The 15,454-nt window shown below is 35.1% G+C and overlaps 1 protein-coding gene across 3 annotated transcripts; it reads right to left on the bottom strand.

Annotated features, from left to right (window-relative positions):
- Positions 1-1,748: 1,748 nt before the first annotated feature.
- LOC113040031 (mesoderm induction early response protein 2-like) lies at positions 1,749-13,169 on the bottom strand. Of its 3 annotated transcripts, none has more exons than XM_026198247.1 (13): positions 13,064-13,169; positions 11,712-11,884; positions 11,479-11,604; positions 10,444-10,564; positions 10,074-10,153; positions 9,318-9,387; positions 9,048-9,199; positions 7,964-8,045; positions 7,726-7,817; positions 7,455-7,585; positions 5,212-5,336; positions 4,832-4,952; positions 1,749-3,942 (listed from the first exon to the last, which is right to left on the bottom strand). In XM_026198247.1, the coding sequence occupies exons 1-12, from the start codon at positions 13,161-13,163 to the stop codon at positions 4,873-4,875; spliced, it is 1,332 nt and encodes a 443-aa protein (XP_026054032.1). In that variant the 5' UTR covers positions 13,164-13,169; the 3' UTR covers positions 1,749-3,942; positions 4,832-4,872. The 3 variants fall into 3 exon arrangements, with proteins under 3 accessions (XP_026054032.1, XP_026054031.1, XP_026054033.1); XM_026198246.1 differs by having other exon boundaries at positions 1,750-3,942; positions 7,726-7,820; XM_026198248.1 differs by lacking the exon at positions 13,064-13,169 and adding an exon at positions 12,584-13,056 and having other exon boundaries at positions 1,751-3,942; positions 7,726-7,820.
- Between the last annotated feature and the right edge of the window lie 2,285 nt (positions 13,170-15,454).

Genomic DNA, 15,454 nt, shown 5'->3' on the forward strand with positions numbered 1-15,454 from the left:
TTAATATCCTAATTATTTTTGCCATTAACGAAAGGTCAGCTGGATATTTATTTTATGTCAGCTGAAATTTGTATTCAGTTAAGACAGCTCGAACATGCATTTTAGTCTGGGACTAGGCTTAAACCTTGCCTGTGAAACTGGGCCTTAATAAGAAGAAACATTGGCCTGCTTACAGTAGGTGCATGCTTATACATTTTAAACAATCAGATCATATTCATTCATATTGATTTATAATATAAACAAACCTAGATTACAGTCAAGAATGTCAAGATTGTCAAGAATGGCATAATGTTTGATGTGTCATATTTAACCATTCCCTCGTTTTTCGTTTTATAATAATAATAATAATAATAATAACAGCACTTAGTCACTTTGGTACTTCAAAAATTAGCATGCAAATGCTTTTTTCTAATGCTAATAAAGGGCCTATAGTGAGACCCCTGTAGCTGACAAATGGTTGGAAAAAATAATAGGCCTTGTAGTCTACGTTTACTCAACTAACAGAGCGTTACGTGGAAACCTTACTGTAAAGGCTGTGGAAAATACTAAAAATACGTTTTGGTTCCTGTAGGTCTTTTCATTTCCAAATGCTTCATAGATGATGCTTTCATATGCTAGCATAAAAAGTAATGCTGATGATTAACAGGCTACTGATTGTTTAATTCTACTGAGATTCACTGGATTGAACGACTTTTCATTAGAAATACAATTTCTTTAGGTCTGGTCTAATATAGGCCACGGATTATACAGAAGTGTGTCCCTCTTTCTTCGCTGTCTTAAGATGTTCACCTGCCCTCTGGTGGACACAATACAATAATACAGGAGTTCAAACTGATGTTGACAATACTAAATAAATTAATTAATCCACCAGGGGGCTGTTTCTTAAAACAAGTTTACCAAATAAGCCAGGTTTATTTCAGTTAGTCTGACTTATTGTCAGTTGATCTGGTTCAAAATAAGTCAGACTAACTGAAATAAGCCTGGTTTATTTGGTAAACTTGTTTTATGAAACAAATATGGAGATGTGATGTCATTGTTTATTATGAGTTCATTGAAAAGAGTCAACATGAGATAAAATCATATTAAATTATAATTCAATTGTATTCAAGTTATTAAATTAAATGTAATATATAAATAAATTATATATTATACAAGTGTTCAAAAGTTTGGGGTTGGTAAGATTTTTTCATGTTTTTGAAAGAAGTCTCTTATGCTCAACAAGGATGCATTTTTTTGTATTTTTTTTTTTTTGTTTGTTTTTTGATTTTAAAAAAAAGTTAAAAACAGTAATATTGTGAAATATTAAATTAATTTAAAAGAACTTTTTTCTAATTCAATTATCTTCATTCCTGTGACAAAGCTGAATCATTTTCAGGAGCCATTACTTCAGTTTTCAGTGACACACAATCCTTTAAAAATCATTTGGTGCTCAAGAGAAATTTCTTATTATCAATAATACTTATGTGGCTTATTTATTAATATTTGGGTATTTTTTCTCCCAGGATTCTTTGATGCATAGAAAGTTTAAAATAACAGCATTCATCTTTTGTAACATTTTAAATGCCCTTATTGTCACCTTTGATCATTTTAATCCATCCTTGTTGAATAAAAATACTAATTTGATTACTTTCGTACAAAAAAAAGATCTATTTAAAGATAGATTAAATTAATTAATTATGAAGAATATTGATAGGTCAGTCTGGGGCTAATTGTCATTATGTAGCATTTCAACTATAGGACAGAATTTGTTTTTCTAATTCTTTTTTATTATTATTTACAAAATATAATAACAGGGACAATAAATCAATATAACAGGAGCAGTAATACATAAATTGCTTAAAAAAAAAAAAAAAAGCCAAGGCAGTGTTTGTCTCCCTTTCGTGTCTTCTGAACCTAAACTATGAACAAAACTTAAAGCCGACTAAACCATTAGAAAACACACTGAAGCATACCGGGATATGGATGATGATACACTTTGCTTTCAATTCATAACTAACAGAAGTCCAGTCACAAATGAGGTACTACACTAGATTTGACATTGCCGGTTTCTCTGGGTAGCGAAGGATTGTGGGTAGTAAGGTGGGCTGACAGGTTTGGCTTCACGCAAATACAACAGATGCACAAACTGGCTGCAAAACCTGAGAAACTTAATGCAGTGAATCCGCTACTTACATCAGGATTACATTTGTTGGCGAAGCATATGTGGAGCGTATATTCATAAACCATTCAAAACCCCTCTTCAACACTTAGTACTAAAGTACTGACGGACCAGACCGAGAGGGAAACGATCGGAGCCCCTGAGGAACGTGTGTTTTCATTTATTTATTGCACAAAAAGGACCTACGACGGGAAGCTAGAATATCGCAACTGCATTAGTAGTTCACTTGAGGATATTGTCTTTGTTAAGTAGAGCATTTTATGCTTTAAAGAAATAGTTCACCCAAAAATGAAAATTAGCTCGAAGTATACACAGCATCACGTTCAGTTTGTTCCTTCATTTGAACGGATTTGGAGAGATGTAGCATTACGTCACTCGCTCGCCTGCCGATGGATGCTCTGCAGTGAATGGGTGCCGTCAGAATGAGAGTCCAAACAGCTGTTAAAAACATCACAGTAATCCACAAGTCCATCAATTAACGTCTTCAGAGGTGAAAAGTTTTGTGTTTGTAAGAAACAAATCCATCATTAACATGTTTTTAACTTCAAACCATGGCTAAAATATGATTCCTTCATCCATATTTTGCTTTCTTTAGTGTAAGTCATCTTATATGAATCAGGAGTGAAATATGCATTATTTACAACTGAAACAAATTTTAATATGTCAGAAGACATTAACTGATGTACTGGAGTGAAGTTTATATCAGCTGTTCGGACTCTCATTCTGACGGCACCCATTCACTGCAGAGCATCCATCGGTGAGCAAGTGATGTAATGCGGGTGAACTATTCTTTAAACAAAAAGAAATAAGTGATTTCAAAACTGTTTTGAACGTTTATAAGAACTACATGCACTGAAAGGAGCGATTCACTGTACAAGTGAAAATGAGCCTTAGTGAGACCAAGGAGATGTACACCCTCTCAAATTTCCAAAGGAGCTTAAAATCAGGACGTTAAAAACACTTTCATTGCCTGTAGTAGTCTGACAGAGTCACCCAGCTTCCTAAAACACCCAATTACTAGTTGAATAGTTTAAAAGACAGCACAGATTAAATATTATGAACACATTCTCGATTAAAAGGACTGTTTGCCAAAAATGTTAATTCTCTCATCATTTACTCACGCTCATGCTGTTCCAAACCTCTATGCACTACTTTCTTCAGGATTTAAGTCACTGGGGGACAGTTTCAAGAGCTACATTTTCAAAAAGCTTCATGCATTTTTTGGAGGAAGTTAAAATATCTTCTCTTGTGTCAAGAAATGTAAACATGTTTGAAAAGACATAAAGGTGAGTAAATGATGACAAACTGATTCAGACTCTTCTTATGTAGCCTGAAAAGCAACAGGTGAATGCGAGTCGTCACGTTTGCTTAGATCTGGAATGTTTTCTTTCGCTGTAAGGGCGAGTCGCTGTGTTGGATGGGTGCGGAGCTGATGGACGAAGGTGTGCACAAGAGGCTACCGATTATCCCAAAATCTGAGACAGGTGAGGAAGTTGAAGACAAGTCAATCTGAAGCCTTCTTAAGGCAACATTATCCAAGCAAGCAGGTGCAGGATCTTCGGGAAAAGACTCCAGTTGTAGCTGGTAAAAACCTGCTCCAAGGAGCGCTGAGTCTGGCTGAGAAGAAGGGACGGAGTGGCTGCAAGGGAGAGAGGAGAAGTAAAGCTGGGTGGACGTCTGGAGTGCTGGTGGGAGAAGAGAAATGTGTCTGAACGACTGATGCTCCTGTGGGCTAGAGCAAGATCCTGCACGTAGCTCCATCTCTCCATCGATTCGCTCAGAACCTGGAAGAATGAACAGGCATTAAGAAAATGTGGTTGAGTATTTGAGGGAAAGCAGAAAAACGAGCAGTTTCTGTCGTATTTTGGCAAGAACTTTTGAAAGGAGCTCCACTCTGTTTATTATTGTAGTATTGGGTCATAACTGTTATGCAGTATTAGATTGAACAAATATGCTTTGGTCAAATTCAGACACTTCAATTTGATGATTTTCACAATGGTAAGAAAATATAAACTGTATTCATAAATATCTTTTAGAATTTTTGATACCATACTATTGATATTTATAACTACAACTAAATTTCCGTTAATTGACATAAAGTGAGGGTACGTTATAAATAGTATAGATGGAAAAACCTGAAATTTCAAAAATTACATTAATTTTAAGTTGAAGTACTAAAATTAAGTATAAAAAATAAAATGATAAAAGCACAACACCATTACTAGAAAAAAACTACTGAATATATATAATAATATATATATATAATACAATCCTATATTGTTAAATAATACTAAAATAACACTATTTTAAACAAATAGTAAAAGTTTTTCTTTAAAACCATAATGTGAAATTCTGATATACGCATTTCTGCAACATAGATTCTCCCCAAAAATGTGTGTAGATCATTATGGCTACATTAAACGACTATTTCTTGAAATCTTTTCAGGAAAACTTAATAAACTGCAATAAAGAATAAAAAAAAAAAAAAGTTTTAAACGTCATTACATCACTGAAAAACAGCAAAAATGGCAACATTAACCCAAGCCAAAGTTAGTTAATATTATTGGATTAATATTATTGGTTTATATGGAGACACAAATGATGATGGGAATGAAAATGTACTGCATAACAGCCATGATCCATTTCCTGGCACATCTATATCTCTGTTTGTACCTGTTTGTCTGTCAGTTTTAGGCTGTCAGTGAGCAGGAAGCTTAGGGCTTTAATAGGAAGCGCGGCGTGCGTTTCCGTCGTGGACGACCATGAAACTGAGCTGCGTAATTCAGGCTGTCCTCTGGATCGTACGAACAAATGAAAGGCGACAAAACATAATAGAACACAAACACAATGGGAAAAATGTGGCAGATGGAAAACAACAATGAAACAAATCATAACACATTGACCATCCATCCCAAAATCAAGAAACAAAACGCATTTATGTTGGAGATAAACAAATAAACGTAAATGAAGAAGCTGGTACCAATGGATGGTTTTAATGGGCTCATATGCATGTGGAAGGGTGACTATACTATCGAAGAACTAGTAAAGTGCACCTTGTTTATCCAGCTCCATGACTGCAGGTGGCGATGGAGGTCGCAGTTGAATGGAAGACATACTTGGCAAACCTTGAGTAGTAACTTCCACATCACCAGTATCTCCATCTGGCTCAGCATCCTCTCTAAGAGACATGTTTAAGTATCATCAGATCATTATTTTCTTCAGTGTGAACAAATTTGTCCTGGTTTATTTAGTTTGTCATGCGAAGAAATAAAAGCCTCCTTTGTAAAATGTTAAAATTTCAACCAAAAATGGTTAAAAAATTTTGCTTAAGATTTTAAGATGACCAGATTTGGGCAAATTTAGCAATACATCACTTGCTCACCAGTGGGTCTTCTGCAGTGAGTGGGTGCCGTCAGAATGAGATTCAAAACAGCTGATATGAAAATACATGAAAATAATCTGCAAGTGATCCACACCACTCAAGTCCATCAATGATTGTCTTGTGATGTAAAAAGCTGCATATTTTTAAGAAATCATTAAGACATCTTGTCTGAATCAGGAGAGAAATATGCACAAGTCAAGCACCATTTACAATCAATAACAGTCCAAAACTGTTCTAAATATATGTTGGTGGATTCTGATGTGAGAGGACAAATTTGAACTCTCAATATGATGGCACCCATTCACTGCAGAGGATTCACTGGTGAGCAAGTGATGCAATGATACATTCCTCCAGGTGAAGCAGCAAACCCTACATCTACATTTTGGATGGCCTTAGGCTGAGTACATTTTAAGCAAATTTTCAGTTTTAGGCGAACTATTCCTATAATTTACAGTTGAAACAGAACCCAAATTATTTAAATGCAACCTTTTCATTTAAATTGTTCTGCACCACTTCATTATTACTTGTTTAAAGGGGTCATATGACGTTACTAAAAAATAACATTATTTGGTGTATTTGGTGTAATGAAATGTGTTTATAGGGTTTAAGGTAAAAAAAAAAACACACATTATTTTCCACATACTGTCCATTATTGTTTCTCCTCTATGCCCCGCCTTATGAAACACACACAGCTATCCAGTGTGTTATGACTGGCCAAATACCTTACGCACCTTACCATATGATGCTGTGTCCTGGCGTGATGAGACAAAAACAATAAAACACACTATAAACGAGGCATTTGCTGCATCCAGTGGGGACATAATTACTGATTATAGATAATGACTTATACTGTGTTTTTACACGTTGCATCACATCGCGCTGCGTAAACATAAAATCATGTCTGCATTTGTGATCAGAAAAACAACAAACAACAAGTGCTACTCTACTCTGCTCAAAAGGCTTTGAGTCAGCATTATTTGTCAAAACGGCGATATTGTAGGCTACTCTCTCAGGAAACAGTCCTCATCCTCCGTAAAAAGCCCTGCGCTCATTTGAATATTTGCGTTGAACGGTTCTGGAATAGTGTTTTCAATAAAACGTAACCACTGATTTGCGTCCTCTTTTGGAAGGCCAAACAAAGTAGTTTCAATTTCATAACAAAACACACAGCGTCTTCACGACATGGCGACAGCAGCAACAATACTACAGTGAAAATAAAAGTTAAGCCTTCTTTCCTTGTGCGAACTTTTGGGTGGCATTATGCAAATCTTCCCACAGTGACGAAGACGATTCTGAGATTTCCCAGATGCATCGCGATTCTTTCTGGAATCGATTCTGACAGCAAATGTCACTGCATGCTTTAGAAACAGCCATACTCTGCTTGTTTCTAAATCCTTTCACACAATTTAACCTAAAATAATAATTCATAAAATTCGAAAAGGTTGAAGCGAATTACAAGGGTGTTCGCAGTGGGCTGTTTTTATATTAATCTGGCATCATAAAAGCATTCTAAACTGAAGTGAAATTACAGACTCACAACGCTCTTCAGCTCTTTTTCATGAGCACTTGAGTTTGCGGATAAAATCTAGATTAGAGCGCCATCTGCTGTTAAAATCTAAGCTCAGAATCGATTCCAGAGGAATTGCAATGAAAATTCGAAACAAATCGATTCTGCATTGATTTATCGTCCCAGCCCTAGTGGGGCCGTGTTTAAACGAGGTGTTTTAGGAGGCCATGGATGCGTCTAAACTTTTATAAAGAATATCTCTTTGAGTTTCCGACTTTAGTCTTTGCAACTTTATGGATCTTATCTATTCACGAACAGCTTGTAACACTCCAAAGAGAAAGGAAAACTTTAAATTGCATCAAATGACCCCTTTGATCTTTATTAAGTCTTTACTCAAAAAGACTCACGTGTTGCCAGATGGCAGATTGCACTTTTTCCGACCCAGCTTGGTGGCCTGCTGTGTGAAATACTCATGCCGCTCTGATTTCTTCCACATGTAGTAGTACTCTATACACTCACCTACTGAGCGTGTGCGGACCTGGGTGAGGGCAAATTAGAGAGACCGACACATTAAGGGACTCCTATTTCTCAAAAAAATGGTTGAAACATTATCAGCCATCTATAATGGGAAACAATGTATGATATATGAGGAAACGTAAAAAAGATATGGGGGTTTACCTTGTTGGCCTGTATGAGGTTGAAGTTCTTCCCATGGGCACGGTAACCATACTCAAAGTTACGACACTCCTCCTCACTCCAGCCACAAAGCTCTTCTGGAACATTTTTACATTGAAATTAACCTGCTATACATCCTAGGAGATGGATGCATGGATTTCATTTTTTGATTGCATGCTAAATAAGGTTTGAGAAAGAAAACAGAAAGAAAGACAAAGCAGAAAAATTACAGGGGCCTTACCATTGAAAACCTTAATATTAAAGCGATGTCTTCTTAGTGCCTCGTCTGCATTGAAGTTGCATTTCACTAGTTCATATAGAGCCTACAAAAGAGACAGAATGAAAGACCACTGAAAGTTAGTTCAACCACTGAAAGATCAAACATTAACCACTAAAGAAAAAAAGCTACATTGAGATTGAAAAGAATGAGATCAATAGTCAAAACGCATCTACGTATGTAATTTCAGAATGTCTTAATATTTGTCATGTTGCTCTTTTGCTTTAATGACAGCAGCATCTAAGCTGCATGAACTTAACAAGTTTGTGCAAAACCAAATGATTTTGTCTTCCAGCATAAAATGGAGTAAAATCTTTCAAAAAATAAAAATAATATTACGGTAAATAAAAACCTTCATTACTGACCTGAAGATTGTGCAGAATGTTAAACATTTAAATATCTTTTAAAAGAAAACCTGACATTTTGATCTCTTGCTCGCAGCAAACTAACAGTGATTAAGAAAAATCTGCCCAAGCCGTCAAACTGACATCCTTAGAGAAGGAATGCCATTCCAGAGCAAAGCAAATTTTCAGATTTTGATTAAAGATTACAAGACCATTTTTCTGTTGATTAACTTAAACAGATGAATTGTTCACCTCAAGGCTAGGAATGTGTGCTAACAAAGTATAGTGTAAATTTTTATGTGAACTTTAATGTAAGAGTAAAGGAGTCCCACTGGGCTCTATTCTTGGACCGTTATATTTTCATTAAAAGTTAACAAAAATCTGACATTTTGCTTTGGCAAATAACTAAAATAAATAAAAGGCAATAAAATTACCAAACTGAAATATAAATGAATTAAAACTATATAGAAATATATTAAAAAAAAACATTAAAATTCACAAAATTTAAATGAAAACAAAAACTGAAAATATAATATTTAATAAAAATATAATATCAATATATAAATAAATACTGTAATAGTAAACAAATAAAACCAACATAACATTGCTAGGAATGTTAGGGGGGTAACAGTGTTACCCTCCAATTCAGCCACTTCCAGACTGTATGAAAAGACAAGTGCTGCATCGGTGTGATTCAACCTAACCTGCTCATTGTCTTTGACTATATCTCCTGTAGTCAAAGTGTTTGTAGGTCCATCGTCACTTTCTTTTTTCTGGACTTCAAGCAAAAACTTTTCTACAGCCAGACTGGACAACACATCTGGGGTCCACAATAACTGGTCCTCATTTTCATTGGCTGGGGACAACAGTAACAAAACAGTTGTGGATCCCAGGGGACTCTACAGGTTGGTTATGCAAAACAGACCACTGAAACCTCATCCCTGGAGCCAGTGTAAAGGACACCAGACACTCACCTCTTTCATAAAAATTGTGTGTACAGAGAGAAGGAATTATGGCCTGATACTGGGGGCCCACCATGATGTCCTGATAACCAAAACATGGCACAAAAGCATTACTATAATGATTTTTAACATTAAGCTGACATTTAATTTTTTTTTTTTACAAAATATCATAAATTATATTTTATAAACACAACCATGATAACATTTGGGGTCAACTAATTTGTTTTGATGTTTTGGAAAGAAGTATCTTATGCTCACTTATGCTATGTTTCTTTGACTGAAAAAAAAAACAATATTGTGAAATATCTCAAATAATGGATTTATAAAAGATTTACAGTGATGACAAAGCAGCCATTACTCCAGTCTTAAGTGTTGCACGATCCTTCATTGTCATATGTTCATTGTCTGGTGATTTATAGAATTACTACACTTTGACCAAGTTGACACGTCCTTGCTGAATGTAAATATGAATAAAAACAATGAAGATCATGTTTTTCAGCATGACATTTTTAATAAAGTATTTGGTAAGTAAACCTGACTGAACCTTAACTACGTTGTCCCACTGGGCTCTATCCTTGGAACATTATAATTTCCAAAATAAATAACTCTAAATATAAAGCCACATAAATGTAATTATTAAAAGATGTAACTTCAAAACGCATCATACACAATTATTTGTAATAGAAATGCATTAAAATGTAATAAATCAGCGATCAATAATGTAAATAAATAAACTATAAAATTTAACTTTTTTTTTTTTTTTTTTACCTTACAGCCATCACTGGAGGGGATAGAGGTGCTTTCTGAGTCATCTTCGGACCAGTTGACTGATGTGTCTTTGTCATCGCCTGGTAAAGTGAAGAAGTGAGAGTGAGCACAAACCTTTTTGAAAACAGAAAATTGATTTTTCTTAGAAAATTAACACACACTAAATGTCTTATTACGTTGACAGCAAGATATGTAACAGACAAATATGGTTAAGTTCCAAACTTGTGTTTAGTGTGAAATATAAAGTAACAAACAGCAAAGAAAAAAAAAGGGCAACTAGCATTGTTAAGGACTGACATTACTTACAAGAATATTCGCTTAGGAGTTGCCAGTACAGTACAAAAAGTGGCACTGTAATTTGATTTTGTACCTCTTAGGTGACATTGTAAGAGGTCAGATGAATGGGATGTGACAGAGAGTGTGAGGTCATCAGCAGAGGAATGGCTGTCCACATCCTCCGCTCCTGAGAGTAGAGCTTTACCTATCCGAACCTATAAAAAAAGATTAATTTAAGTTCAAGCTATAAGGCAGAATTTTCACTTTCTAAGTTTCCTAAAGAAGTTACAAGGACCATTTTAAGGGTCTACTGAGGAGGACAAGCAAAAAGCATAGATAAGTTGCAGTCACATTAATGGTTCTGTGAATTTTTGTGTTATTAAGTCATTTTAAATATGAATCAATGCTATTGGGAATTTCACTTGAGGGCAAAAGATTTCACAATGGGTTCAATTTGGTCACACAAATTTGCCAATGATCAACAGAAAGCTACTTTGTTTAAAAGTGACTTATGTGTGAGCTGAACTTAATACATTTCTGTAATTTTAAATAAAAAAAATTGCCTTTTTTCATGGTCTTCTTTTTTTTAAAGGTTACCACACCCTTAGAGTGAAATCACAATTTAAGATATTAGATTTATGAGAGATTTATGAGATTTAAAATAAGAAAATATATTCTAATTTGTGAATAATAATAATAAAACCACAGTTTGAGCTAAAAAGTCATGGTTATGATAAACTAAGTTGTTTTTTGCTTTCAAAATTGTAAAATGTAAAAAAAAATCCACCGTATTTTGCAACACAGAAGCTTTTTTTATTAGTAATTTCTGATTAATTAACCGTTATAGGTAAATGACCAGAAGAAGAAAGTTCAGTAAATGGCAAACCTTTTTGTGCTACAAACCTGTGTTTTTATGATCATGATAATATAATAAAACAAAATGAAAAAACAAATCCCAGCTTGCAGTATTAAGCAGCACAACGGACAGTTTTTATAGGAAGCGTATGACACTAGAAGCCTCGCACACTGAAGTTACAAACAATTGCACCCACTCTTAAGTTATAAATAAGACGGATAAGCGCAGATAGTTATTTTTGACAAATAGTTTGATTATTTCAGTGATAGTGACCTTGTCCAGTGTCATTTCAGGCAGACTGGCTGCCAGCTCGTTTGGCTCCCGTTGTTGTTGCAGGACAGGATCAGGCATGTTGTACCCATAAAGTGCCAGCAGTTGCTCAAGGGGCATCTCACCACCCTGCGGAAAGGTGATCGAAATGATCCTTTTTTACCCTCACATTCATCAGTATTAACACAAAATTACTCCAATCCATCAATGCACAGAAAAAACATTGTTCCACTCACTGCATGGGACTTGGTTGCCATCTTTATCGCCTGCCTCCGCAGGGCCACCAGGCTCCCGTCCTGCTCCTCTAGGAACGTGGTTGCCCGGGGAAGGGCCTCCAGTGGCCCCGCATAGCCCTGGTGGAAAATGTCTACACGACTGAGCCGTTGGTCCTTGGAGCCCATTTGCACAGCTAAAGCACAGTGAGAACAGATCATTTGAATTCAATCATAACAAAGGAAATAAATTCAAATTTTAGAACAATAATCGTTTAAAATGCACCAAGATCAAAAGGTTGACTGGCTTCATACATCCACTAAAATTACATTGGTAGATGTCAGATAATTTTAAATTAAGTGGAGAAAGAGCTAAAATAAACCTGAATACCATAGTCAAATTATTCCTAATGACACTCCACATACTTTTAGACCAATTCAAGCCATATTCCACATGATGAACATGAATTAAGTTCAAAACAATGTTGTGAAGCAACTTGTCCATGAGAACAACTCATTAGAACATTTCTCGAAAGAACATAAGCCCTTACAAAAATGCACAATGGTAAACATTTCACACCAAGCTTAAACCAAAATAGTTATTGGTAGCTTTTAAATGTGATAGTAACCTTTCAGAAACGGAACAAAATAGCCATATGACCACAATGAGGCGTGTTCTAGATAACATCAATACCGTTTCCCCTCATATTTCAAGTCTTCTTTAGAAAAAAATGGCTTTATATCACTAAACTGAATAGAATTCTGTATGTTTACCTCATAAAACACGTCTAGACATAGTCTAAAGCTCAAAGGAAAGCACCACAAACATATCTAAAGTGTCTTTTCTTAAGTCTTTCTTCTTCATAGGCACTAAACGCATTTGTATGTGAACACACCGAGCTTTAGTGAAGTTAGTCACTCAGGCGCTTTCCTGTAAGGCAGTGCTGAACATTTGCACCGTGACTCTGAACCGGTGCGAGAAGGAAACACTTTCAGGGAAGTCGAGGAGTCAAGTGACAGTATCTGAAGTTTTGGAACTTTAGACCTGCCATCCGCGCGCACCTGGGACACGCTTCAGCACCAGCGCTCGCGCCGCTCTCCCGTGGTTTCGAACGGCGCTCGAGCTGGCGAATTAAACGCTCGCGAACGCAACACAACATAGAGAGAGATAGAGCGGCGGAACGCTGAGGAGTGCTCCCATTTTAACTTCCTCCTCTTTAATGACCGGCTATCTTTGCCGCTTTCTGAGTCGCTCGATCAGACGGGCCGGGTCTTTAACTCTCCGTTAATGCGCGGCTGGTTGTTAAAGTGTAGCGGAGCGGCCGAATCATTTTATCGCTGTGTTGTTCTTCCACCGAGCCCCGCAGCTCACTTACCTCCGCCATTCCGATTCTGCGCAAGCGGTGGAATGCCCGGATGTTGTGTAGAACTCCTATTGAACTTAGATTCAGACGAGCTGAGTCTCATGATAGCCATCAAACCATCTCAAATTTATAACACAGCATCACATCTGCACTGTATATGTCTGTGTTGAATGGAAATCGATCCCACCACTGATTTTTGTGAGCAAAGTATAGTAGCGTGTGAAGGGGTCTAAAATAGGCTAGATGACGTATTTTCAAAGTTATAAACTATGAATGAAATTGCAGATGTTTTAACTTCACGTGAATATGGCTAGTGTAAAGACATATATATATATATATATATATATATATATATATATATATATATATATATATATATATATATAAAAGAGATGTTTAATTCCAGAAGATGATGTCAGTGTCAAAAATCCATAAATTTTTTTATAGATTCAACTGTCCTAAGTCATAGCTATAGCCTTTTTAAAGTGTTTATTATGAGATGATTTTTAGGACAGCTCTTCCTCATTTGATTATCATCATCATATGAAGGCTAATTATACAACACCATACCGTTCAAAAGTTTAGGGTATAAGGCTTATTGTTTTTGAACAATTTATTAGATCAAAAATACAATATAACAGTAAGAAAATACTCTTAAATATTATTAAAATTTAAAGTTACTATTTCATTATGTATTATTAATAAATATGTTCATGTGGTTACTTTTGAGTCTTATTGAACAACTTAGCATTTCTATCACTATTGTAATGAAATTACAATAGTGACCTTGATAATAATAATCAATTCTTTCACTAACTTTTTGGATTGATTGATTGATTCATTAATTCATGTATGCAATCATTCTTTCTTTCAATAAATATTATTATTTAGATTATTTAAATAAGCAATGCAGTTTGTTTTAAAGAGAAAAGTACACATTCTCTTTAAGGATTTAGGAAGAAAATGGGATTAAATTAGTGGCTGTACATGTTTTTTATGCTATTATTAATTACCTTTCTTGATACTTATTAATAATATTAATTAAATATGCTTTCAACTTAAATGTACTATAATGCACAAGGGTGTAAATCAATATTCAAGATTAGATTGGACAAAATGTCGACTTTAAGATATGAGAATTGAAAATCCCACCCCGTCACTGGTCACAGCTTTGGTAAAGAGTCCATATGATATTTCAGTTACTTGTTTAAAATCGTAATACAGTTTAGCATAGCATGAATTCATTATATCCAAAGTCTTGGTAAACAAAACCAAGACCCCCTTTAGACAAGCTCTTCAAATATGTCTTTTTCTAAAGATCTTGATTTTTATATAAGGCCTGAATTACAAAAAAGAGGAACTTGCACGTGCTCACAGCCTCACACATGGAGAATCATTGGAGAGAATGAAGGGGGAGTGACGAGTGTGTTGCTTGCAGATAAACTCATAATGTGTATCAGTGTGTGTCTATCAGTACAGGTCGTCTTTTTGCCCTGATATTCTATAAGCTATGCTTCCTTGCCCAAAGCCCAATCCTAGTGACTAACATAAACCATACTACTGGTTTCAGATCAGAAATTAACATAAAGTGTGAAAACACCTGCATCAGTTTCTCAGAGGATGTGGTCTGACTGAGAATAGCTGATAGTAATCTGCTGTGGAACAAATCAACATGTAGAAAAAACGTAAAAACAACAACAACAACAACAACAACAACATTTTAATATCTGATTCACAGTGTAATATATCTCTTTATTATAAATTATATATCAAATACAATTTTATTTCGAAAAGAGATTATGAGATCTGACAAAATTATATAAATACTTTTCTCTGCTGTATTTGACTGTTTAAAATTATGACCGTCAAACCTCAATCTTGAAATGAAGATTGATGGAGGATCATTTTAATGGAGATCAGATTCCAGCCGATTGTCATATATTTCAGTTCTCTTGACTCTTGCATGTCATTTGATCCAGAAAGCTTTTATTAGGAATTATATAAAGAAATCAGTAATTAATCACATTTTTTGCCTTTAAAATGAGAAAAACATTTACACTGCAACCTTGCATCAAACAATGGTGTGCATCGGGGGCGGAGTTATATGTTTTCTCAACCAGTAACGGGGTTAGGGAAGTGTCCTAAACTGTTTAAAAACAGTTTGTGTGCTCAAACGGCTAATTAATCTAGAAGAAACATAGCAATCAAGTGTTGATATTCTCACAATTCAAATTATTTTTCAGAATTGCAAGATATAAAGTCATAATTCTCAGATATAAAGTCAGAATTCTGAGGTATTAAGTCAGAATTCTGAGATATAATGTCAGAATTCTGAAGTATAAAGTCAGATTTCTGAGATATAAGTTAGTTTTCTAAGATATAAAGTCAGAATTTTAAGATATA

This window comes from Carassius auratus, chromosome 22, assembly GCF_003368295.1.
Source record: "Carassius auratus strain Wakin chromosome 22, ASM336829v1, whole genome shotgun sequence".
NCBI classification, from domain to species: Eukaryota; Metazoa; Chordata; class Actinopteri; order Cypriniformes; family Cyprinidae; genus Carassius; species Carassius auratus.

Bases quoted from the DNA above. Each gene is read 5' to 3' on its own strand.
- LOC113040031 (XM_026198246.1), bottom strand. From the start codon at position 13,163: ATGGCTATCATGAGACTCAGCTCGTCTGAATCTAAGTTCAATAGGAGT. The intron at 10,565-11,478 runs GTCACTATCACT...CTTTTTTTATAG, and splicing joins CTGAAATGACACTGGACAAG to GTTCGGATAGGTAAAGCTCT. The intron at 9,200-9,317 runs GTGAGTGTCTGG...TGTTGTCCCCAG, and splicing joins ACACAATTTTTATGAAAGAG to CCAATGAAAATGAGGACCAG.